The 25,859-nt window shown below is 44.0% G+C and overlaps 1 protein-coding gene across 4 annotated transcripts in view; it reads right to left on the minus strand.

Annotated features, from left to right (window-relative positions):
* The window catches only part of LOC114798462 (neural cell adhesion molecule L1.1-like), a 37,816-nt gene that overhangs the window by 5,117 nt on the left and 6,840 nt on the right, over window positions 1-25,859 (minus strand). For 3 of the 4 annotated variants that reach the window (XM_028994201.1, XM_028994202.1, XM_028994198.1), the window contains exons 2-25: window positions 22,998-23,376; window positions 20,267-20,281; window positions 20,035-20,140; window positions 17,358-17,533; window positions 16,371-16,493; window positions 16,107-16,277; window positions 15,804-15,918; window positions 15,543-15,727; window positions 15,348-15,473; window positions 14,643-14,783; window positions 14,441-14,552; window positions 12,825-12,985; window positions 12,478-12,640; window positions 12,146-12,273; window positions 11,306-11,407; window positions 10,848-11,048; window positions 10,574-10,644; window positions 10,178-10,403; window positions 9,508-9,620; window positions 9,018-9,243; window positions 2,853-2,975; window positions 2,046-2,222; window positions 1,852-1,965; window positions 1,552-1,701 (exon numbers count right to left, since the gene is read on the minus strand). In XM_028994201.1, coding sequence (XP_028850034.1) covers window positions 1,552-1,701; window positions 1,852-1,965; window positions 2,046-2,222; window positions 2,853-2,975; window positions 9,018-9,243; window positions 9,508-9,620; window positions 10,178-10,403; window positions 10,574-10,644; window positions 10,848-11,048; window positions 11,306-11,407; window positions 12,146-12,273; window positions 12,478-12,640; window positions 12,825-12,985; window positions 14,441-14,552; window positions 14,643-14,783; window positions 15,348-15,473; window positions 15,543-15,727; window positions 15,804-15,918; window positions 16,107-16,277; window positions 16,371-16,493; window positions 17,358-17,533; window positions 20,035-20,140; window positions 20,267-20,281; window positions 22,998-23,130 — 3,358 coding nt within the window. In that variant the 5' untranslated portion in view covers window positions 23,131-23,376. The remainder of the gene's footprint in view (window positions 1-1,551; window positions 1,702-1,851; window positions 1,966-2,045; window positions 2,223-2,852; window positions 2,976-9,017; window positions 9,244-9,507; window positions 9,621-10,177; window positions 10,404-10,573; window positions 10,645-10,847; window positions 11,049-11,305; window positions 11,408-12,145; window positions 12,274-12,477; window positions 12,641-12,824; window positions 12,986-14,440; window positions 14,553-14,642; window positions 14,784-15,347; window positions 15,474-15,542; window positions 15,728-15,803; window positions 15,919-16,106; window positions 16,278-16,370; window positions 16,494-17,357; window positions 17,534-20,034; window positions 20,141-20,266; window positions 20,282-22,997; window positions 23,377-25,859) is intronic. The other variant, XM_028994200.1, reaches the window with a different exon arrangement.

Genomic DNA, 25,859 nt, shown 5'->3' on the forward strand with positions numbered 1-25,859 from the left:
ACACACACATAGTATCGAAGCCCCGTGGCGAGCACAGTGCGTGCTGTGTTTGGTCTGAAAACGGCTTTTAGATTTTCTTACTGTCTGATATTAAATCCTACAAAACCCTTTCAGTTTTAGGCCCATTCGGATTCCCAAAATAATTACTATTATTAATATAATTAATTTGGGGAAGCCCAGATGATATTGTCATGGCTTTGGAAGCGTCTGATAGGTTAGGTGACACCACTTGAGTTGATTGGAGGCACACCTGTGGATGCATTTAAAGGAACACCACAACACACTGCTTTCTTTTGAGACACCATGGGAAAGTCTAAAGAAATCAGCCAGGAAGAGAATTGTGGACCTTCACAAGACTGGTTCATTTGGGAGCAATTTCCAGATGCCTGAAGGTGCCACATTCATCTGTTCAAACAATTATACACAAGTATAAACAACATGGGAATGTCCAGGAATCATACCGCTCAGGAAGGAGACTGCTCCTGAGTCCAAGAGATGAACATGTTCTGGTGCGGAATGTGTGTATCAATCCCAGATCAAAAGCAGGTAAGAGTGTATCAATATCCACAGTGAAACGAGTCCTGTACCAACATGAGCTGAAAGGCTACTCAGTGAGAAAAAAGCCATTACTCCAAAAGCTACATAAAAAGCCAGATAATACTTTGCAAATACACACAGGGACAAAGACCCTAATTTCTGGAGGCATGTCCTGTGGTCTGACTAAACAAAAATTTTACTGTTTGGCCATACTGACCATCGTCATATTCGGAGGAAAGGGGGGGAAGCCTTCAAGCCTGAGAACACCATCCCAACTGTAAAGTACGGAGGTGGCAGCATCATGTTGTGGGGGTGTTTTGCTGCAGGAGGGACTGGTGCACTTCACAAAATAGATGGCATCATGAAGAAAGAACGGTATGTTGAAATATTGAAGCAGCAATAAGACATCAGCCAGGAAGTTAAAGCTTGGTCTTCCAAATAGACAATGACCCTAAATTGGTTACAAAGTGGCTTAAGGACAACAAAGTCAATGTTTTAGAGTGGTCATCACAAAGCCCTGATCTCAATGCCATAGAAAATTTGTGGTCAGAGCTGCAAAGACATGTGAGAGCAAGGCGGCCTACAAACCTGACTTGATTACACCAGTTCTGTCAGGAGGAATGGGCCAAAATTTCATTAAAATATTGTGAGAAGCTTGTGGAAGGATACTCAAAGTGTTTGAGTCAAGTATTTCAGTTTAAAGGCTATTCTACCAAATACTAAGCAAATGTATGTAAACTTTTGACTTTGAAGAAAGTTATAAAAAATCTCAAAAGAATTCTCACACATTATTTTGACATTTAGCAAATCAAAATTATTTTGGGAATCAGAACGGGCCTAAAACTGAAAGGATTTTGTATGATTTAATATCAGACGGTAAGAAGAAAAAAAAGTATTGTCTTTTTACACATTGTGTGTAAACTTTTGGTTTCAACTGTTTGTATACTGCTGCACCATAAAACTGGGTCACAATTGTCCCTTGTTGGGACAGGAACAACTACTGGCTAATTGTACCTGGCCCACTGGTCTTAGCCTCGTCCTCCCAGGAGGTGTTGTTGTTGAGAAGGATCCTTAGGCGGTATTGAGTTCCTGTTTTCAGGCCCTGAATCTGGTAGAATCGCTGACTAGTGTTAACGTCATCTGAAATCGTCCACTCTCCACCGGCTAGTACATACACACATATCAAATTAATTATTAAGCAGAGGTAAGGCTTTGTCTACCACGTCATTCATTTAAAAATGTATTTATAATACACTTTACAAACTAATACAATTCTACAAACTAATTTGCCCTCTGTTTCTACCCCTTCCTCACCACTCTTCATGAGGTAATGGAAATTAAACAGAGTATTTCGATGTCTCTCATTTGGCACCCAGCTCAGGTTGAGGTAGGTCATTCCTGATACCATGCTGACATTGGACGGGGGCACTGGAAACATAAAACAGGGAAATCGATTAATAGTTTGATCACAGGTCTATGCACTGTGTATTTTATTTCTGGGACTTTACCTCCATCCAGCAAGGTGGCACCCCTCTGTGTGATTTGTTCTCCATATCCTGCTATTGTGCGCCCACGCAGATAGAAGTGGTACTGACTGTCAGGGTTGAGATTCTTCAGGTGGAAGAATGTGGCTGTGGGGTCTTTAATGTCTTCAATCTTGATTTCACTAGCACCCTCCTCCACAACTAGAAATCAAATCAGTAACTTAGAGGCAACTAAAATACATCAAATTCAAAGTCACATACACAGTCATACACAGTACGATATGCAGTGAAATGCTTTAGCCACTGCTACAGACCACAGTATTGCAAATATTGCAAGTATACAGTGAACCAATATGCAAATATTGCAAACATAACCAAATATTACACTTTTATGTTTTTAACATAAAGTATGTGCAACAGGTAGGGTGTGCAAATGAGTAAAGTGAAAGTAAAAAATGTGTGCAAGGATTCTGGGGGGATTGAGTCCAGAAGTGATTGAAAGTGAAAGTGCTGGAGTGTATTAGTGTTCTCTCCTATGAAGTGTCTTCATATATTGTTTTTTTAATTGATTGTAAATAGTGCATAATGTGATCAATTAATCCCAACACAATTCTGTATTATTTTCCTTTAGTTGCTATTATAGGCAAACTAAATGACTGAGGACACATCCTTGCTTTGCTTAAATGTAACCATAACTGTAGCTTGTCACTGGTTGGCAGCATGTTAAGATTGATAGCCCTCTTTTTGTTAACCTTTGAGACCTAACTATGAAAATGTACATTTCACAACCACGTATGTTTATTGTTTTAAGTAGCATGTATTGACACCGACTTTCACTGTACTGTATTTGGTATCCAGTCAGATGTCCATTGGGCTTCTCAGGAGCTCGCCAGTGGAGGACCAGCTCTGTTTCTGATGGACTCTCGAAGTCTAGAAATACAGGAGGGCCAGGAACTGAAAACAAACAACAAACATAAATAAATATTCAATGAAGGCATAGTCATATATCTGGGAAGATTTCTCACTGAATGCCATCCCTAGATAGAGTAGTATGTAATTTTTTGTATGTTTAGGGTTCTTGAGTGTTCTGCTTTACTACACCCTTACATCATTACGATCTCCCGGTAGGATGGCGGCGTGACAGTAGCTCGCAGTGGCCTCTCCTGTTCCACAATGGTGTTCTTTAGTTTTTCAGCGCACCGAAAAAGACACGTGGGCATCGGGGAAAATGATTCCAGCTTCGTCATCCTTCTGACATACAGGATGATCTCCGAGAACAACTGCGCATGCTCGGACTGCTGCGGAAAGCAGGCCTCCAGGCCCCGGTGTCGCTTGATGCCGGTACATTAGGGAAACACGGCTGCAAGTGGTGCACGAGAAACTGGAAGCGTGGGAAATGGTCGGGGATCCGGGCTAGGCTAAATGCTAATCATAGCCGGCCGGCTGTTCCAACATTTATTTTATCCAACGTCCGTGGATAAAACTTCAGTGGACTACCCAGCGGGACTATAGATACTGCTGAGTCTTTTTTTACAGAGACGTGGCTCAGCGAATTCCGGACGCCGCCATTCAACAGCTTACTTCCTTTTGGAATGCAGCGTTGTGCGGTGTGACCAGAGGCCTGTGTGTTTACATCAACACTGAATGTGCCAGAACTCAGTTTCTAGCTACTGTTCATCACAAGTGGTGGTGGTAGCCTATTGGGTAACACACTCGCCTATGAACCAGAAGACCCAGGTTCAAATCCCACTTACTACCATTGTGACCCTGAGCACACTTAACCGTAAATTGCTCCAGGAGGGGGCACTGTTCCTGTAACTACTGATTGTAAGTTGCTTTGAATAAGGGCGTCTGGTAAATGCTGTAAATGTAAATGAGACTTGCAGGTCTCTTCAAGACTGTTTTGAGTGCACTGACTGGCAGATGTTTAGGGGGGCTGTATGCAACGGCAACAACACCATCAACTTGGAGGAGTACAGGATATCAGTGAACAGCTACATCAGCAAATGCACTGTCTCCAAGTCTCTAAGTCCATCACCACAAGATCTAATCAGAAGCTGTGGATGACTGCAGAGGTACGTGAGCTGCTCAAAGCTTGAGACTTCCTTCCTTGAGACTACCTTCAGGTAGGTGGCTCTAAGATCAGCGAGGCCTAAAATGTCTCGAGCCATTAGAGCAACAAAGAGTGCACAATGGCTGAAAATTCACAGCCACTTCCAGGACACACGGCGCATGTGGCAGGGCATCCAGGCCGTCACAAACTACAGGACTGTCAGGATTGCCTGCAGCTGGGCTCCACACCTGACTCAAATCCTGACGCCCCATAAATGCCGGAAGTTTCCGCCCCTTCTGGGTCTCTGGCATTTTCGTGAACCCAGACATGAACTTGACTTCAGTGGGTGAATGTCTTTATGTTTTTGAGTTCTGGCAATCGCCACACGCCTACGGGTTAGTTTATGTTCTTAATTTAAGTTAAATTGTTTTCGGCCACCGCGCCATTGTTTATTTGTATTTATTTGTTTATTGTATAATAAAACCCCCTTCCCAGTATGTCAAACCTCTGCGCTTCCTTCCCCCGTAAGTCCGTAGTCGTGACAGAATGCCAGAGACCTCCCCAAAAGCGCAGAGGTAAACAGCAGAGGAGAAGAAACGCCGCGAAGGACGCGGCGCGGCGAACGTGGACGCCAGGGGAGAGACGCGCCGCCCGTTCTGGTGGAGCGTTTTCTCCCCGAGAAGCCGTGGTACGCGGCGCCGCGTGATGACGTCACCCCCGGGAAACTCCGCGAAACCCGGAAGCGACAACGTCGGCGGGTGAGTGGGCGGAGCGAGGAGGTTGGCGTCGGCAGCAGCGAGGAAGTGACGTGGACAGCGAGCGCAGAAGATGCGACCCCCACGATCTTCGCCATGTCGAGCCAAGAACTCTGCGCTCTGCTGGCAAGGCTCCCCGTGGACTGGGACGACACGGACGACGACGAGAGCACGGGAGACGAGAGTTGGGCTCCGCCCATCGTGCCAGTCTGCGATCGTCGCAAGGTCCGTGGGGACCCACGTCACTTCCAGGGGGGTGAGAAGCGACAACGGCGGCGTCCCTCCAGCGAGGAGGTGGGCAGCCTCCAGCCCGAATGGCCAGAGTACTGTCCCTGGGAGTTGATCGCACCCTGGGTCCAGGATGTCCGCAGGGTGGACGACCCTCAGAGTCACAGGTGGGAGGACACGGATGACGAAAGCGACAATGACGTGGATTTTCGTTGGGCAGTCGGGGCCGGGATGGCTCCACCCAGCGCGCGCGTCCGAGATTGTCGCGACATCCGTGAAGATCCACGTGACTTCCGAGGGTATGAGGTCGACACGGACCAACACGAGGATGACGCCGATTGGGCAGTCGGTGCCGGGATGGCTCCGCCCATCGTGCCCGTCCGTTGCGAGGTCCGTGGAAACCCACGTCAGTCCCAGAGGTGCGACAACAGTGAGGAGGAGAACAGCGATGCGGAGGTAAGCTGGTGGAACAGGGCGACAGGAGGTCGCCAACCAGCAACTGCACTGCCGGAACTGCCTCACAGGGAAGATGCCCTCCCAGCTCCAGTCGCCGACCCGCCTTCCCTCTGCTCTGACGTTTCCCAGCTGAACGGCAGCGCATCACCAGCGCCCCCGCATGCTGGAGAAGACGTCCACCACCCCCCATGCCACACGCCCACCACCATCTCCAGCGACGTGCCCAGCCCCGTGTGGGACAGCCAAATGGTCCCAGGACCCTTCAGTGGGGCAGCAGACACGGATGAGATCAATACCATCCTCACGTGTCTGACTGGATCAGCATGGGGCTGGAGCACAACCCTCTGGCAGCAGGGAGAGACCGACAGGAGTTTTCGGGACTTCCAGCAGAGACTGAGGGCGGAGTTTGATCGACCAGAGCCTGAGCCAGGGATCGAACTCTGCCCCTCCACCACATCCAGCGCCAGTCAGGATCCGGGGCAAGAAGACCAAGCACTGGCGGGCGACGAGAAGGTTGCGCCTCCCGAGATCCTGGCTGTGCCCCCTGAGGAGGTCCCGGAGAGCTCAGAGAGGGAACCAGACGACCCTCTCTTCTGTCTGTCTCTGTCTGTGTGTGTGTGCGTGGTATATGTGTCCGTATGTCGCCCCCACTTCCCCTCTTTGTGTCCACCAGATGGCGACCCAGCAGCGGAGCTGAACCCCAGGGAGGGAGTTCCCAACCTGACTGCACCGGTCCAAGGCGAGGTGGACGAGCCCCAAGGTACCCCTAAGTCCAGCCGGGGGGGGGTGCTCCCCCAAAGAATTTTTTGGGGGGGTGCAGTTCGGGTTGGGGACTCCTCCTGAGGGGAGGGGAGGTGGGGAAGCGATGGAGCTGGGTCCTCCGGTAGCCGGTAAGGAGGACTGGCCAAGCATGGGCCTGTGTCCGCCTCCAGAGGGGTGGAGCGCCATAGAGCCCCCGGGTAGGCATGAGGACCCAGCTGGGACAGACAGGAAGAGGGCCTGCTTGTCCCAACGGACGCAGAAGGGGCTAGCCAGATGGTCTGGCAATGCCCCCCCCTTGGCACCAGGGCCGTGCAGCGAGAGGGGCTGCATAGTCCCAGAAGGCACCAGCCTGGGGTGCCTGGAACAGTTGCCGGAGGCTCTGGGACAATCTCCCTGCGCGGTGCAGGGGGTGACGCGGGCCCACGCCGGGGGGCCAGGCCGAGGGTCCGGGGCCGCCACGCGGGCCCACGCCGGGGGGCCAGGCCGAGGGTCCGGGGCCGGCACGCCTGACCACGCCGGGGGGCCAGGCCGAGGGACCGGGGCCGGCACGCCTGACCACGCCGGGGGGGCCAGGCCGAGGGACCGGGGCCGGCACGCCTGACCACGCCGGGGGGCCAGGCCGAGGGACCGGGGCCGGCACGCCTGACCACGCCGGGGGGCCAGGCCGAGGGACCGGGGCCGGCACGCCTGACCACGCCGGGGGGCCAGGCCGAGGGACCGGGGCCGGCACGCCTGACCACGCCGGGGAGCCAGCCCGAGGGACCGGGGCCGGCACGCCTGACCACGCCGGGGAGCCAGCCCGAGGGACCGGGGCCGGCACGCCTGACCACGCCAGGGAGCCAGCCCGAGGGAACGGGGCCGCCACGCCTGACCACGCTGGGGAGCCAGCCCGAGGGACCGGGTCCTCCAAGGGGAGGATACAGCAGGGCAGGAGCCCTGTGGTTGCCGCCGTCCGCCCCGCCGCCTCCACTGATGGTACTGCTGGGGCTCCGAGGACGTAGCCCTTGGAGGGGGGCTCTGTCAGGATTGCCTGCAGCTGGGCTCCACACCTGACTCAAATCCTGACGCCCCATAAATGCCGGAAGTTTCCGCCCCTTCTGGGTCTCTGGCATTTTCGTGAACCCAGACATGAACTTGACTTCAGTGGGTGAATGTCTTTATGTTTTTGAGTTCTGGCAATCGCCACACGCCTACGGGTTAGTTTATGTTCTTTATTTAAGTTAAATTGTTTTCGGCCACCGCGCCATTGTTTATTTGTATTTGTTTATTGTATAATAAAACCCCCTTCCCAGTATGTCAGACCTCTGTGCTTCCTTCCCCCGTAAGTCCGTAGTCGTGACAAGGACTAAAACCTCTGACAGTGACCCCTCCCTACCAGATGCGCTGAATGACTTCGATTCCGCAAACAGAACGACGTGACTGCGAGGAAATCCAACCATCCTTCCAGTGATCAGGTGCTGTGTCTAACCATATGAGGAAAACTCTTTGCAACTCACGAGCTGGACCAAACAACATCTATCTGTAATATCATCTATTCATGCATTGTTCCTTCTTACTTCACACATTTATTATTCATTTCACCTGTTTAGCACTGTCTGCCTCATTGTCTACATGTTTTTTTTTTTTTTTTTTTTATGTTATTCTTGCACTGCCTGTGTCCCTTGATTGCACCTTATGTAATCCATTTTGTCGGTGTTGCACATGTGCACTTTGTCAGTATGTAACTTTGTCTAATCGTTCAAATATAGCACCAAATTCTTGAGAAATGATATTTTGTTTCACTATGTACTGTCTAACATGTATATAGCTGAAATGACAATAGTCAACTTCCATAGATTTAGGAGTAATTTTTCAAGCCCTTTTTCAAGTGTTTTCGTTAAACCAATCAGTACACTTCGATATGGGTGGTGGATGACAACTACCAATGGGAATTTAGATGATTACAGTGTCATGGGGCTGTGATGTGACTCAATGAAAGAGCGAATGTCGGAGGAGACGTGGAACCAAATCGCGAGATGACTCAAAGTGGTGGGTGAGTCTCCACTGAGAGAGCGCGTTCAGCGTACACTGCAACCCCCATAGAGGCTGACTCTCTCATAACAAAACACAACAAACAGGGAAGCAGGGTTGAGGAAAGCAGGAGAAAGGATCGGGCTAACTGGAGATGAGGAGATATGAAGAGAGTTGATAAGCAGAGTCATTGCCACATTGACTAACAATGACTGAGGACAGGCCAACAATCAAAACGCTGATTAAATGGTAAATTAGTCACCTGGTTCTGCGTTCATGCTGCCACGCAACCAGTCAAGTGACATAAAGTGGGGTTTTCTGGCTTCAGATTTCACATTTTGGTACAGTGTACACGTTTAAGTGAAATCAGTTGCCATATATTTGTTTTATCAGTTCAGATCACAGATATTGAGATATTCTACTGTAACTGTTTTATGTTCTGTTATTGTCCTTTAATATCACATTTCCAATAGACTTGTTAGTGAAAATAATTGGTCATTGTTTTAAGACGATGAACACCAGATGTAACACAACTGCACCTGTGTGGTGGATTATTTGCATCATATGATAAGTATACCATATGATAAGTATGTTTTGATGGTAAACATGAAAATTCACAAATCAGTAGCTGGAGACCCAGATCCCTGTTTGCTTAGACTGCATGAGTGTGTTTCCAGTGTAGATTACAAAACTAGTGGAAGAAGGGTGTTGCATGTGCTCCTTTGTTCTCACCTCCTTCAGGAGTGCTGAAGTCATGCGTCTTCGAATGAGGACTTTCACCTTTGTTGTTGAAAGCGGTGACCTTCAGGGAGTATTCAGAGAAGAACTGCAGACCTCTCATCACCTCCTTGTTCCTGTTGCCGTGTACAGTCTTCACTTCGTTCTCTTCACTTTCAGACTCTATATTCACGTCTGGTCTCCTGTGACCACGTAGCTTCCGTGGCCCCTTGAGGTGAATCTGATTTTTGACACACACAGCAGAAAGCTAAAAGATCAGAAAACCTATATGTTTTATTCCTGTTCATCAATTACAGTGCCCCCTAATTCTCTGAATGAAAGGTCTTTTACTGCTCTTTTAATACACCACAGAGTAACTTGTCCCAAGACAACATCACCTGGGTGAAACATAATGGTGTAATAAATAGTTTTTCTCACTAGATGTTTTGCTTATGTGGAAGGTAGGTCAGTCTAAGCAAGCCAGTTTCAGCATAAGATGGTGTACCTTATAGCCTTGAAGATGTCCACGTACTGATTCCAGCCTTACGGGGCTCCACCGCACAACAACTGCTGTCCCGTTCACCTCAACAGACACATCTGATGGAGCATCAAGGGGGACTGAAAAATTCAAACCACAGTGTGGTCATGTTAGAAATATTTTAAAACTCTTATGTTAATAAATATTTTCTTTTAGGCTTTTAGGACTAGTGAATATTCCATTAAGTTTATTGCAAAAAATATATTTTGGTATACATTGTTTGTTATGTCTTAGTAAGTTTAGTATGACGTGTAGGCATCTGGAAAAAAACAATAAAAATTGGATACATCTCAATAGTTTGAGTATCCTACCTAAATGTTGCCATTTTCTTTTGGGTAACATACTACTTGACTTTAATGTCAATAAACCATCCTCACCACCTTATATAGAAGGACTATTGAGAGCATTCTGACCAGCTGCATCACTGTCTAGTTTGAGAACTGCACCGTATGCACTCTTCACCCTCCTACCATCTGGAAAAAGGTACCGAAGCATTTGGGCCCTAACTGCCAGACTCAGCTTCATCCCACAAGCCATCACACACCTGAACTTTCCACTCTGGATTGACACACATGCTACATTCACTATGTACTGTATGTAGCTGAAATGAAAATAAAGAATCCCAGAATGAACGTACAATCTTCTCCTGAATGGCCAATCTTCGGTGAGGAATCTGGACCTTGGCCAATTTTATTGACAGCTTGCACTTTTATCTCAAATGGTGTGAAGGTGCCTGCTCCCTTGACAACAAATGGTGGACCATCCACAACGCTGTCTTGCCAGTGGTGGCCTTTGTCTCCAGACTGTCGCCAGAACACTCTGTACTTAAAGTCTGGGCCATTATAATCTCGTAGGTCCATTTCCTGAAAGAGATGGGCATTTTATTATTTTGCGTTCTAACTTTCTGATTAGTGTTACTTTGAGTAGTAGTCGCGTAAAAGGCTAAGAGCACAAAATCCCACTTATGAATTCTAAGAATCTGCTTTCATGGCCTCCATCCTACTATTGCATATGAATTAAAACCACAGCATACCTCCCATGAAATAACCAGAGTGTCTGGGTCTGCTGGCAGACTCTTCACATGCTTTGGGTAGTGATCAGGTGCTGCAGGGAAAGAGAAATTTCAACATAGTATATGATGATTGGCCATATTTCGGTTATAGTATGCTATATAGTATGCTACCACCCTCTTAAAGGAACAGAATCTGAAATGGTTTCTGGCTTTCTATGTTATTTAGCAAATGTGATTAGTGTTGACTGTACTGTCCTTGTAAGTTACACTATTGAATGTAGTACAAAGTGCTCACCAGCAGGAGGCGTCTCAAGGATCTCAGTATATTTACTGGGCTCGCTCTTCCCTATTTCATTTACAGCGAAGACCTGGAAGTGATATTTTCCATAGGGCCGCAGCCTAACCTCCACTTGCGTCACATCAGCACCGACACGTTTGACCACCTCCCATGTGAGTATGTCTGAGTGCCTCTCTTCCAACATTTCAATGATATATTCTGGATACATACATACAAGAATAAAATTAGTCAGCAGCATTTAGAACAAATTACATATTTAACTGAACTAAATTTCACTTTATATTCTTTTCTAATTTGGATTCCATTATACAATACTACACAATCTAACAATACTCTGATTCTTAACATTTTGCAGTATGATTTATACACTACCATTCAAAAACAAGGACATTTCTCAATGACCTTAAACATTATAATGTAGTGTAGTAGATCATGTAAGAGTGGTAGGCACACACCAAACACAGGGCTGTTATTTTCATTTGCAGGTGTCCAGCTAAGGGTGATGCTGCGATCAGTCTTTCCTGACAGCATTACGTCACTGGGTGGGCCAGGCTTGTCTAGACATGGCAGAGGAATAGAAGTAGAAGTCACATTTATGGATAATTCAAGTATGCAACGGGTATAATAAAGGTCCAAATGACATGAAATTCTAACCAGAAATGTAACCAATTCCTCCAACCGACACATAATCCGAACCATATGTTATGTGTAATAAAATGGAAAGACACAGGGAAAATGTTTTGAACACGCTTACTGAAATGCATTTAATGCTTCACACAAAAGGCTATGGTGATAGCAGCTTCATGATGCCTCCCACATGCATTGCTCAGGTTATTTTTGTTCATTCCTCAATCCTCAAGGTTTCGTGGGGCCTTTCTATGAAGTCTGAGCTTTAATTCTTTCTGTAGATTTCCTATAGCATTCAGGTCATGTGATTGGCTGGACCATTCCAGCAACTTTGATTTCTTTCTCTGAAACCAACTGAGAGATTCCTTGGCTGTCACTTTGGGACATGAATATGGCCTGAATATGAACAGAACCTGCTCACTGGAACCTTAAGTAGTGTAGTAATTGATTGACAGCACCAATGACAGCAGTATGTTTTATAAAAATAAGACTGAAGATCACTTGAAGATCTTTGGTTTTATCCACCATGAAATGTTTCTTTTGTGACACTTTGGTAATGAGAAATCTTTTATTTAGTTGGGAACCAGCTGATATGAAGTTTCAGTTATTACACAACTTAATTTATTGTAATCTATGGTCTTTCTATATGAGGTTAGATCTTCTCTTACCTACGACAGTAAGAGAACCGGTGGCTTTTTCCACATCCAGGTCAGTGATGACTTCACATGTGTAGCTCCCAGTATCACTTGAACTTATATCAGTGATGATTAGAGAGCCGTCTTCAGTAATGGTGTACCTACAATAAGTATGATCAGTTACAAAAACAGAAATGAGGCCTTAGTGACACTACACCTAAAAATAAGCTGACCAATTACTGTAAAAATCAATTCTATATTATAATGAGACTAAGGACAAACCTCAATGTCTATCTAATACTGATATTAGAAAGAAATAATTCTTGAAGTTGCAGAAAAAGTTCTTCTGGTTATAAATTACATACTTGTCATCTATAGGGGACTCCTCAATGTTGTCTCCATTCTTCCTCCAATGAATTAAATCTGCTTTGGCTAGTCGTTCATCAATTCGAGCAGAACATGTCAGTGTGGCTGGCTGTCCACGGATAGCGCGTATGTCCTTGGGTGGACTCACAATTGTAGTCCTGTCTAAAGCAAGTTAGTAGAAATGAAGAGAGAATGTTGTTAAAATGAGCTGCAGTGTGGCCGTTATTGCATGCTTTATTAAGTAAAAGTGATTGTTTTTGTCACAGCACAAAATGTGTCCTCTGCCTTTTAACCTATCACCTTTTTGTTAAGTAGGTGTATGAATGTCTGTGTGTAGACTGCTTACTCAACACATCCAGCTGAGCACTGATTGACTGGTTACTGTTGTGGACCGAGCAGGTGTATCTGCCGCTGTCCTCTCGACTGGCGTTCGTGATCTGCAGAGCCCCATCAGTCAGCTGGTACATCCTGGCATTGGCCTGTGCAGGTTCCAGGTTTTCGTCCAGCCTGCCAAACCCAAACACAAATTGGATTTAGATTTCTTCATTTTATATTTGACACCTTTTCCATGTTTTCATGCATTAATTTGTCATGATATGTGATCAGATCCTCAACCAAGGGTTTTGCCAAGTATACTCTCCCTGAAATAATAATACAAAAACTCTGATCTTTAATGTCTTTGTTGTGAAGAACCATAAACAACTAATTTTGATAGTAGAAAAAGTATGTGAACCCTTCAATAACTGGTTGAATACCCCTTGGCAGCAATAACCTCAACCAGGAGGAACCTCCTCTTAAGGATTTATTTTAGTTCACACCACAAATGCATTGTGTTCAGAAACATCCAATATATTATAATATGCAGTCTTTTCTTTCATGTTTTTGAGCTAGTGAACATCTCTTGACTGTCAACTACTGTTTCTGTTATAATTTTCTACTTCTAATTTTCTATTGCTCACCGTTGCATTGTATTGATTATGCTTTTTTTTTCTGGGAGAGTACAACACAACCGTGGTTCTCTCGAAGAATACAAGAGAAGTGCAAAAGTAAGCTCAAATTTGTTTTTCTTGACTGTTCTCACGAGTCTTAACTTCTTCTTCAGTGGTTCTTGGCAGAGATCATATGATGTAAAGAAATGCTCACATTATATTGTGTCCCTGAAGACCCCTTTACTCCACTGGCAGATATACCAGCATCAGATTTGACATTTTAATGTCATTTTTCCAGACATGCTTGACATATATTGCCTAAAGGGTCAGTGGTTCCTGAAAGGGACTAGCCCTTCATCCACAGTATTGTATGACCCTGGATTATACATGAATGGCACTTGTACCACTCATTTGTCCCCAAACATCCCTAATGGGAACAAGTTTGTCATTCACACACCGAGCAACTCTGGATTACTCTGGACAACACATGAAAGCATGAGATAAAGTGACATAGTAGCATGAAAAATAGAGCAACCTGATTCACAATTCCATTAGCTGCCAGAAGCCTCATTACAAGATCTGTACACCCCAGTAGAATGGCCCATGTAAGCACTAAACTGCAATTTGTTGATGTCAGTTCAGATATTGTCAAAAACCCTTCTCCCTTCCATATCTCCTGAAGAACCGGAGCGTAATCCTGGAGTGCATCTCTTGGGGCCTGTAGGTTATTGACCCCCAGAATTAACTCTGTTAATAATATATTTGAATCTCAAGTAGGAAAATCTCAAAAGATGATGGAATTTACAGCCCAAAAATGACCCAAACACAATACAAGGGTTTAAAAATGGCCTTATAAGAATATAATACTCTTCATTTCGTTTTTTTATTGTGGCTTTAGCTTTCTTTTCTTTTTTTATAATGTTTTCTGAAAATGTGAAATGCATTACTATTTTATTGTTATTATTATTATTTTTGTGGTATTTTTAGGTCCCCCGATTCCTCCAGGCATTTAGCCCCTGTACATGGCACTTACCACTCAATCGTCGGCCGTGGGGACCCAAAAGAGCTGCACTCCAGATGGCCCCGTTTCCCCTCCACTACCCTGTAAATCTTGTAGTCCTCAGTCAGGATCTGGGGGGGCAGCTCTAGTAAACACACAAGCAGAAATTAGGCAGTGAGTCAGAGATGGATCCTCTTTACAAGACAGGTGTGAGAATCAGAGGACAAAGTCTAACCTATGACATAAACATAGGCGTTGGCCAGGATCCTGCCATGCTTGTTGACTGCTTCACACTGATACACAGCCGTGTCACTGTACTGCACATTGGTCAGAATTAGAGCGCCTCCCTGAAGAGTAAGCCCTGGGTCATTCAACTCTGCAACACAAATGTAAAGACATCAACACACCACCGAACAGGAAATGGCATTGTAAGATTGGGTGTCGCAGGACCATGCTTTTGTTTTGCATAGCGGCCGTCGCAGGACAATGCTTTTGTTTTGCATAGCGGCCGTCTACAAAAAATGTGACATTCCTGTGCTAATTGTTCTGCATGAAGATTCAACACCTGTTTTTCATGCCTTTTGTCGGACGGCAACATGTGAAGTGTCGGCCGTCAGAACCGCCCACTCTCTTTGTCTTCCCCAGATGGGAGGCACCGGGGTAAACTGTTCATTTTTAACCTCTATTGTGCCATGCCTCTTTCTGCCAGGTAACATCAAGTTGGAGTGGTTGAATACAGTGCTTTTGTGTGGAGGGAGAAAGAGTTTTTTCTACACTCTGTTCTTTCTCACACCACATGGTCTTTTTTACAGCATCTCCCACTAACAAATGTAGTGGCTTTCAAACTAGATAATGTTACATTAAAAAATGTTGCTTATTATGCAAATTGAGAGAATTGTGAGACCCATTCCCACATTCTGATTATTGATGAATTACATACCAGAATGCCCATTCATGGTCCACGTAACAACAGGAGTAGGGATGCCCTCTGCCTGGCAGTCCAGCTTCACTGTCTCTCCTCGGGCATACAGTAAACTTTTGGGCTCCTTTGTCCAAGTTGGAGCAGCTACAGAGAATAACAAGAACATGAAACAACTCCTTATCAGCATTTATCAGCAGAAAAATTCTACTCTACCTTCTACTGTTAGTGTGTAGGTATGCTTGACTTCCCCAAATGCGTTACTGGCAATGCACTCATACTCCCCATCGTCGCTCTCAGAAATGTTGTCAAATTCCAGCCACCTGCCATACTTCTGGACATTAGCCTGAGTGATCACCCGATTGCTGCCCTTCAGACGCCATTCAACAGTGGGAGTGGGCCTGGAAGATGAAAAGGTATCACCGACTGATTCAAATATATTATGAACAGAGTTAATTCTGGGGGTCAATAACCTACAGGCCCCAAGGGATGCACTCCAGGATTATGCTCCGGTTCTTCAGGGCCACATAGGAGCTCTGAGAGCCACTGGGCTTGTGTAGGTGAGGCTTCCTGTTCTTCATCAGCGAGTTTGCTGCACAAAGGCAAATGTCATCAAATTAAGACAAATGATGTTAAGATAATGATATCAAAATCTCTTGCTAAGGAAGATATTGATTGGGGTTGTTGTTTCAAGCACAGTAGATTTATACCACATGCACTAGATGGCATGTTAAGGAAAGCCTCTTTGAAAGAACATTAATTCTCTATACATGAACTCACTAGGGTTTACAGTCAGCCTGATGGGGTCTTTGGGCAGGATTGTCCTGGCTTCCATGTACTGGGCATGGCAGATGTAGTCATCGCGACTGTCCTTGCTTATGACATTGGCAAAGTAGAGGTTCCCGTCCAAACCAGTGATGACACGGTCACTCTGAGTGATGTGCATCAGACCTGGAGGTACAAGAGTGGCAGGGTGGGGATGTTAGAGAGCCAGTTCTAGCTGAAGGAGCAAGCAGGGAGCTCTGGGAAAGAGCAATCACTCACGTTTGTCCATCCAGTATATAGTTGGTGGTTTAGAGCTGGCAGGGGGGTTGCAGTGGAGCACAGCATGCTCTCCTTCTTCTTTCTGGTGACTCTCTCTTTTCCCTTTTGGTAGGGTTGGAGTCTCTGAGGTTAAAAACATTATTTCATTTCTGCTCCATCTCGACCTTCTGTTTATTATAAATTTTTTTCTGTTAAACTTGATAAATGTTTGTAGCATTTTCCCTTACATCATTCTCGCTGTTTACATTCCTGACCCTAGACCAGGACTGAACAGACTTTGGGGCAGTGGTGGCCTAGCGGGTAAGGTAGTGGACTCATAACCAAAAGGTTGTGGGTTCAAAATTCCAAACTGGGAGGATACCACTGAGGTACCCTTGAGCAAGGTACCATCCCAAGATTGATAGATTACATGCAGAGGACACACTTCATTATGTCTGTGTATCACTTGCATTTTCATATTCAGCTTTTGGCTTTTTGACTGTTAAAAGTTTCAGACTGTTTAAAGACCCAGGACAGACAAATTGGTAGCTGCACGGGCTGTAGATCCCAAAGGGCTACTCACAGTGACAAAGGCGAGAAAATGACGTAATTCAAAATCTGTTACTAGGCAAAGGTTGCCTTAGTAACAGAGAAACATGGTGGAGAGTCGGGGTCACAAGTGAGTTCAGTCAGAGACTGAACGAGTCAGACATCCTGAGTCATTATGCTACCAGTCTCGGCTGAGTGCATGAATACATTTTGTTGTCTGCTTTCGTCAGAAATTGCTTCATAAAGCTGCCTCACATGCACACTTGCCCATCAACTGTGCCTCGGTTAATTGTGTACTTGATCTCAAAGACTAATGGTCTTTCCTTTATTCATGGTCCTTTATTCATGGTCAGTTCTTAGGCACATTGTTGTGATTTTACGATTCTACTGTTCAGTTCTTACATAAACCACAGCAGCAATGATATGTCCTTTTATAAACATACACATGCCACAACTCACTCTCTGTGATGACAGTAACCAGGTTAGAGACAGCAGTGCCCAGCTCGTTGGATGCATAGCAGCGATATTGGCCCTGGTAAGAGTTCAGCACGTCAGGTTGGTTAGTGGAATTCAGGATTTGGATTAGAGGATCCTCCAGTTTCCCAAACTGCGTTCCATCCTTCTCCCAGCGATAACTTCCAGAGAAAGAGACAAGGAGGTGATTAGCTGGATTAAGAGACAAAAATCAAAAAGAAAAAGAGCCAACAGGGCCCCAGAGGCGGCACGATCAACCAGGGAGACATCGAATCGAAAGTGGAAGTAAGCAGTGTCAGCATCCAGAATAAAAGCAAGGTGGCCAGGTGTGACGCTGCCCGCTCTTTGGCGAGTTTAGTTCTCAGAGATGCTAGCTAGTTTATTAAAAGAACGTTTGCCTGTCCCCTTTGCAACCGCGAAAGCTGCATTCTGCGCTCCGCTGCGCTCCGCTGCGCTGCGGCACGTCCTCCATCCCACTCCCATTCCCCCTCACCTTCAGTCTCCCTCCCTCAGGCCAAGGTGCACATTCACCTAGCTGAAACTTCTTCTCCAGCTTTTAATTTAACATCATGTCATCGTGGCTGCTGGTCTTGGTCAACAGGGGGTTGTCTGGCTGAGACACATGGCCTGTATATTCAGCCTGGAACAGCAGGACTGTGATGACTCCATTATTTTCTGGACCAGCTTGCTTGAGGCACAATTAAAAAGTACTTGAGATTGAAAAAAGTATAGTTAGCATCCAACAAAAACTGCAAATATATGCACTATATATGAGTTTTCATTCCTAGTTGGTTTAAAGCAGTTAAATTTTGATTTAAAAAAGCTTTGCTGTCTACTGTAACATTCTAATGTGGCATTTGCAGCTTACTGGCCAGTATTTGCTTTTGTTCCACAGCTTAATGTCCTCCACATTTGTTTGATTAAAATTTAATGAAGTGGGCTGGTGCTGGCAGATCAGACAGACTGGTTTGAGATGAAAAGTGACAGTGTCTTCCGGCTCCAGCCCATAAAGGCCTCTTAAATAACCTGGAGATTGGAACTTCACAGGCAACTGCAGTTCCACTTCACTCTTTTTTTTTTCCAGTGAGAGACACAGCGAGGGGAGCATAATATTTATTCAAAGTAGTAGCCTAGTGGTAGAGACATCTGCCTATGAACAAGAAGACCACAAACTGTCACTACTGAATAAATGTCTCTCTGGATAAGGGCATCTGATAAATGCTAATTAATTAATTAAAATACCTTGCTGAAATAATTTTTGTCAAAATGCTAAAGTTCTTGATGTGTGGAAGTAGAATGTTGTTCGTTTCCACCACAGGAATTAACATTCATCATTGTGCTTGATGGCTACCACAGGATCATGTATGTACATGTGGGCATGGCCAGGAAAAACAAGCTGGGGAAATCTTACAAACCAATGGTTCTGTGGCAGCATTAAGATCTGAATATCCCAGATCACCCTGCACAAAGCCAGTTCCAAGCTGGCTTCTTCTCATTGTATAACCTCTGTTTCCCTAAAACATTTTCAGGAGTTTGGTCAAAGTTGGGCAGTCCATTTAAGAGACATGAAACATCTAAAACAGTTGGTCAGTGAAATTCGGATAATTGACCTGGAACTGACCTCCACTCTGCAGTCATTAAGGGAAAACGACCTGATTGACTGGCCCTCACATAAAACTGTCTGCATTAAAGCACTAGCAGGAGCACTGCTAGTATGCCAAATCATGCTAGTTTGGCTCATTGCTATGGTGACTGTGCTCCTGCAGTTAGGTTTGATTGGCAAATCAGTAAATTGGGGCTGCTGTATATTGAGTGTGTTGGCAAGAGAGATACGAGTTTCCATTTGTAAATCGTGACAGTTCTTCCAGGAAGGAGCATTAAAGAGGTAATACATCATGCTACAATTCTCCTCAAAACCTTGCACTTGCTGGGGAAGGATTGTAGCGACAGTGCATGATGTAGTTATCAAGGACTATAAAGATGGACGGGGCTTATTAACAACAATCATAAACGAGGATACAAAGCTAGGACGCAAGAAGGTGTGTTGAATAAATGAAAAGAAATGAAGGTGGGCAGGTGACAGGCGTTCATGTCCCACATAACAACACAATGAGATGCTGACCTCGACACATGCACACTGTGTTTACAGGCACACCAGCATCACAGATATGAGGCTCATCTTAGTTTTGATTATATTTAAGAGATGAATAATACATCATCTCTCTGTAAACATAATGAATACTAATATCTCAGTGTGCTTTATACCCAAATTGGTAGTTTTTATCTGAAATTCTTCTTAACTGTTAAGTACTGTGAAACTGTTCTTAACTGAATAAAAGTGATTTGAGTACTGTGCGGTTGAAACATTTTGGCTTAGAGTCGGTATGGTATAATTAAATACCAACACTGCATTGTGGATCCACCTAACTGTAAGAAATGGAAAATGAGGCCAACAGGAAATTTAAAATATGTTCTCTACTGTGACCGGTGAAAGGCATATTTATTTCTTGTTTTTACAGGAATGCACAATTCCATTTATCACTCAATAATAGATTTTTTCATGCACAAACACAAAAAATAGATATCCATTTACAGCAGGCATACAGCTGCAGTCACTGACACACACATGCATTATATGAAGACCTCACATGTGAAGACCAACCTGGGCGGTGGCGACCCGCTGGCCTCACAGGACAGGATGAAGTCATCAGGATTGAAGGCTGTCATGGACTCAGGCTGAGTCACGATCACTGGCGGCTGCTTAATTACTAAAACAGTAAAACAAAGTATATAATAAAACCAGCACATGGATTTAGGAATTATTATGCAAAATAAAAATGTAATCTGCAACAATGCTGTATGTCTATTTTTTTGCAATGGGAGAAAACACTTACGGTCCCTTTTAGCATCTGTAAGCAGTATTAAAGATATGGGGAAAAAAAGTTTGTTTAGTGCATGCATTAGACTGTAAGAGTATATTTTTGTGGAGACAAACAAAATAAAATATTGTACTCAATATATTTACAATTGGTTGCTTGGGTTGTTTTGGAAAGTTGAGTTGGTTTTACCCTTCAATTGGGGTGGTAGTAGCCTAGTGGGTAACACACTCGCCTATGAACCAGGAGACCCAGGTTCAAATCCCACATACTAACACTGTGTCCCTGAGCAAGACACTTAACCCCAAGTTGCTCCAAGGATCACTGTCCCTGTAATTACTGATTGTAAGTCGCTCTGGATAAGGGTGTCTGATAAATGCTGCAAATGTAACAATATTAACATTTCAGTTTAAGAGTAGAAAATTGTTGATAGAGGCGAAGCAAGACAGAGTTAATACATACAAAAGTCATATTTGTGAACCTAGGGCCTGTGTGTGTAATTTGATTTGGGCATCTACAGCATAAAAATGCAAGTACACCAAAAGTATTTCCCTTCAAATGTACATAAGTATCAAATGTAAAAGTACAGTGATTTATTGTGGCTCTAATGTCTAATTTTTAATATTACTGGTTAAATTAATTACTTACTAAACTATTTAAATTATCATATATTTACATTTACAACATTTATCAGACACCTTTATCTAAAAAAAACAATCAGTAGAGACCGGGACAGTCATCCTGGAGACACTCAGGATTAAGTGTTTTTGATGGACTATTTTGTTTTTCACTTTCAACTGTATTTTCAGAATAATTGTTTTGGGTGATCATTATATCGTATAACGACTTGAATCGTATACTATAAGAAAATGTATTAGATTACCTATGTGGTGTACGCATTTGAAAAGACTATAAATAGGATCACTTAAATCTTATTTGACCTATTAATGCAGCTTGTAAAATAAGTGCCTTGCTTAAACTCCAGAATCTGTGTTTTTCGCTTGGAGAAATGAAAAAAGATGCCATGATACAAACACACTTTTTCAAAACAACCGGATAATCTGTCTGCATGTTTGGTTTGGTGAAGCTGGGTACGAGCACAACTCCACTCAAATTCAATCATAATGTGCATGATAACAGACTTTATTTTACAGCATGAAAAGTTACATGACCTATTGTCCCTGGTTTCTGTTCATGATTAGAATAGTAAATGTTGTAGTTACAGGTATTAGAGGATGAAAGAAATGGTTTGGTGTGTGTTGCAATTCTCTATTAATCCTTGTTAAAAGGAGCGTTCCTGGACAAAGCTGCAGGTTTCACTTAGTTTTTTATTGCTCTCAAAGTACACAATTAAACACTTAAAAAACAATTTATTCATCGATATTTATTTATCGTGTAGGATAATTTTTTACATAAAGGTTCAGTCTACCCTGAGCTGGTAAATATTTTTTTCAGCCGCTTGTCTTCTGTGACCTTACGTTGTTCACCGGCTTTCGTGGCACAGCGTCACATAGGGTCACGGAATGCATGTTTTTTACACCTTTATTTTAGTTATTCCATTATCATGACGAGGTACAGATCTCTGTTTTTATCTGGCTTCGTAGACATACTTAGCTTGTTTATATACAGTCATCTCACATACCTTTACAGCCAATAAATACATGATGTAACACACAGTACAATTACATCCGAACCGCAACATCATTTAATGTAGATCTATTATTATGGCTCAGCGATATAAAGCACAGATATGACGTACAAATCCCATAATGCACTGTTTCACTTGCCTTGCCGACCACGATCCGTTCTATACACAATCTATGTTATTATGTGTTGTTAAAGCAGATGTTGTGAGCAACATCTGAATAGAAATTGCGTGTGTACGAAAATTTCTCAAAATCCGATAATTTTAAGATGCTGGTGTTTTTAAGCACTGAAAAAATACCATATTATAAAATAATCTGAAACGACTAACTCAGCTATAGAATTTTAATTGACAAAATGGCTTTAGCCTGCTACCTGCCATTATGGGTAGAGGCGTGTCCCCAACCTTAGACCTTTCCTAGAGGGTGAATTATTGTTTGAAAGTGAGCGTCCTTCTTTTCTACAACTTCGAAAAAAACTCAAAGAAGGCTATGGGAGTCCTGGAAAGCTGGACTATTGCAGGTAAATAGCAGCGTGCTGTAATTCGGTTTGTTGTGTTTATATTCCGTATCCGTATGATGCGTCGTGGATACAACTGGTCAAAGCTTAGATTTTTAAATGTAAAAAAAGAAACGACTGTCTCTTGGTAAAGTATTGGAGTAAAAAGTAAGATTTTTGACATTGAAATGTACCAGAGAAAAAGTAAAAAGTCTCCATAAATGTAAATAAATGTAAATGTGTACAGATACACAAAAAAAGTACAGTAACGGATTACATTACTTCGTTACTATCCACCACTGCAGTTCTGTTGTCTGTTCAGTGTTGAGGGGCAGTGGTGGCCTAGCGGATAAAGAAGCTAACCCATAAGTAAAGGATTGCAGGTTCAAACCCTGAACAACCAAGGTGCCCTTGAGCACAGTACCGTCCAAACACACCTTTCATTACTGCCCACTGCTCAATAACGGTGATGGTTAAATACAGAGAAGATGTTTAATTGTGTCACCGTGTGCTTTGCTGCTTCATAATGACAATCCATCATGGGCGATTTGTCTAGGCCAACACTGAGCCTTTTGTTATGATGAACAGTTGACATTTCTCTACTTACACTGCAGAGGGATGTTGATGGAGCCCTGGGTAGGTCCTGAAGTGTAGAACAACAGCAGCACCAGAAGTGGGTGTTGGTGGAGCCAACACTGCTTCCCCCTACTGCTTTGCTGCTTGAACTGTGCTTCAGGCATTGTTCACTGTCCCATCAATGGCACCAGGTTTATTCATGTACACACACTCACAAAGATCCACTGCAGTACACTGTGGAATGTCCTTCAGGAGCTTTGTGTGTGTCTTACTCTCTTCTCTGATGGTCTCGCTCCTTTTCCTCAAACTGCTGCTGCTGTGTCTGTTTGATGAGGGGGGGGGGGGCGTGAAAGAGACCAAACAGAACAAAATAGAAAAGATGGTGACAAAAGAGAAAGGAGATGAAGGGACTGTGAAAAAGAGTTGAGAGGAAGGATGCAGAAAGTGTGTGAGAGAGAGAGAGAGTGAGCGAGAGAGAGACAGTATTATTAATTGATTTGAAGCAGGGTAAGTCTTAAAATACATCTGCACATGTTATAATGAGCCCATGCAGGATTGATGAAGATAGTCCAGATTTCAATTAGAACTGAGATGAAAATGAGAATAGAGACACACCCATAAACTCCATACACTTACACTTTCCACACAAACACACACACACAAAGGAGGCTGATTAGCTCAGGGGAGACGAATAGACAACTAGATTAGATTATAAGGGTGGGTGGGGGTGGAAGATAAGACATTCACTCAGATAAATAGGAGTAAGTGGATAATTATATGAAACTGGGAATAATCTAGTAGCAAGGAATGACACTGCCACTGTAGTGGGGAAGTGATCACAGACAGAGACAAAAAATTTAAGATTTTCAAATAAGGGCAACTACTATGACCATCCCTGTCTAATTCAGCAGGTAAATTGAAAAGAAAAAATATAAATAGCAGTGGCCAGATACAGAGCTCCCCTGTCTGCCCTTAAAAAGATCCATGATTAGATATGAGGCTCAGATCAGACCGTGAGATAACGACTTCAATCTAATTTACATCATGCCAGCTTGAGACAAAATGCCCCATTGATTTGAATTTGTCAAGACAGAATGTCATGTTTGAGCCAGACAAAGCATCATCATTTTTTAAATGTTTCCCTCCCAAAATGTCCTGGTGAGGCATATAACAGAGACTGCTGGTGACAGCTGTGTTGCCTTCTACCCAACCTCCACCCCCAACAAACACCATAATTACACACCATGTCCCAAGACATTTTGGCCCTGCCTGCCAAGACAATTTCCATTGTAGTCAATTCCCATCTTGTCCCGTGTGCTGTTGTTGTCAATTACAGCCAGCAACCCACATATAGGCACAGGCAGCCACACACAGAGACAAGCTCCCCCCACCAGGTCACTGTGTTAATTAGGAAAAACTCATATGTTTTTGTACTGCTTACGAAATCACAGAATCGGTCAGAGTCTTTACCTGAACACTGAGCAGAGGGCCACACACACACACACACACTGGCTGGCTGACTCTGAGGGATGTTCCTTTCCTGTTCTTACCCCTGGCTGGAGGAACTACAGTATCACCTGCCATTGACACTAGGGTATCCCCAACACACACATGCACACACACAGGCCTGGAAGAACTATTTACAAACAGTGACATCTGGTAAAAAGCATCTTTGTCCAGCGACTCCAGATGTGATGCCGAGGGGGGCCAGAATCCAGGCAAGGGCAGTTGCTTGCTGACAGCTGCCTGAGTTTAGGGGTAAAGGACAAGAGGTCATGACAGGGAGACGAGATGAATTTGGGCGAGACCCGTGGTTGACCAGAACTACACCAGTGTAAATTATTCATGGCCCTGCCCCCAAAACTCATCCATGTGCCTGTCAATTTCTCATTTTAAATTATTTAGTGCACTTCATTTTAGACCTGCTGAACACAAAGAGTGGCCACTGCCGCCAAGATAAAAGTGAACTTTCCATGCCGGAAGGTAATTATTTCAATGCAGCAAATTTAAAAAAGAGTCTCGGCCATAATCTATGCGTTTTGATGCTCATAAATATGTAGTAAAGCTGTCAGGCTAATAAAGCAGTAGTGGGTTGAGCAGGACACTGCTCTAAAACGCATGGTAGCTCTCAGCCCCATTGCACAGTCATGACAAACAAACAAAAAAACCAGCATGTGTGATTCTCTACATACCTTTTAATCAAAGCACACAGAGGCTTCTCCTTCATCATCTCAATTTCCAAAGTAACCACATGCGCATGCATCTGACGGGCATGTTATCAAGATATTGTCTTGTCTGAATAAACTAACATTGCGTGCATGCATGATTCCTTATCCTTGCTCTCTTTTCATTCTGCAAATCCTCCTTGCCACACCCTTTTCCTAACCCCTCCCCCATCCCTTCACTGTCCCTTATTATACTGCTCCATGGGAATCTGGATTTATATTCATATTTATATATTTACAGGACAAATGGCAAGTTTAGGTTTGGCCTAAACCTAAACTTTTAACTAAGATGTTGCACAGGTTGACATAACACTTGCCTAATACTGTGCAATATAGACTGCTACATCAGGACCACATGACCTCTGACCTCTGGTGTCAGGATGCTGTAATGTAGCAGACATGCCAGAAACTGCATCAGTAGGGAGCTAAAAAAAAATTAAAAATTGAAATGAAATGTGGGCTTGACACAGAGTCAGAAGTGCACTGTAGCCCAGTGATTTGAAAAATATAAAACATTTTGGCTAAATTGTTTAGGGAAACACAGTTTTTAGTGGACCTTTGTAGGATACTTCTATTAAAAGTGCTCTAGAGCATCTTCTGCTGGAGAATAATGATTTCAAAATCAAACGTTTTGAGTTTGAATGTAAATGATTTATGGTGCTTTGGAG

Source organism: Denticeps clupeoides, chromosome 10 (assembly GCF_900700375.1).
Source record: "Denticeps clupeoides chromosome 10, fDenClu1.1, whole genome shotgun sequence".
In the NCBI taxonomy this organism is placed as follows: domain Eukaryota; kingdom Metazoa; phylum Chordata; class Actinopteri; order Clupeiformes; family Denticipitidae; genus Denticeps; species Denticeps clupeoides.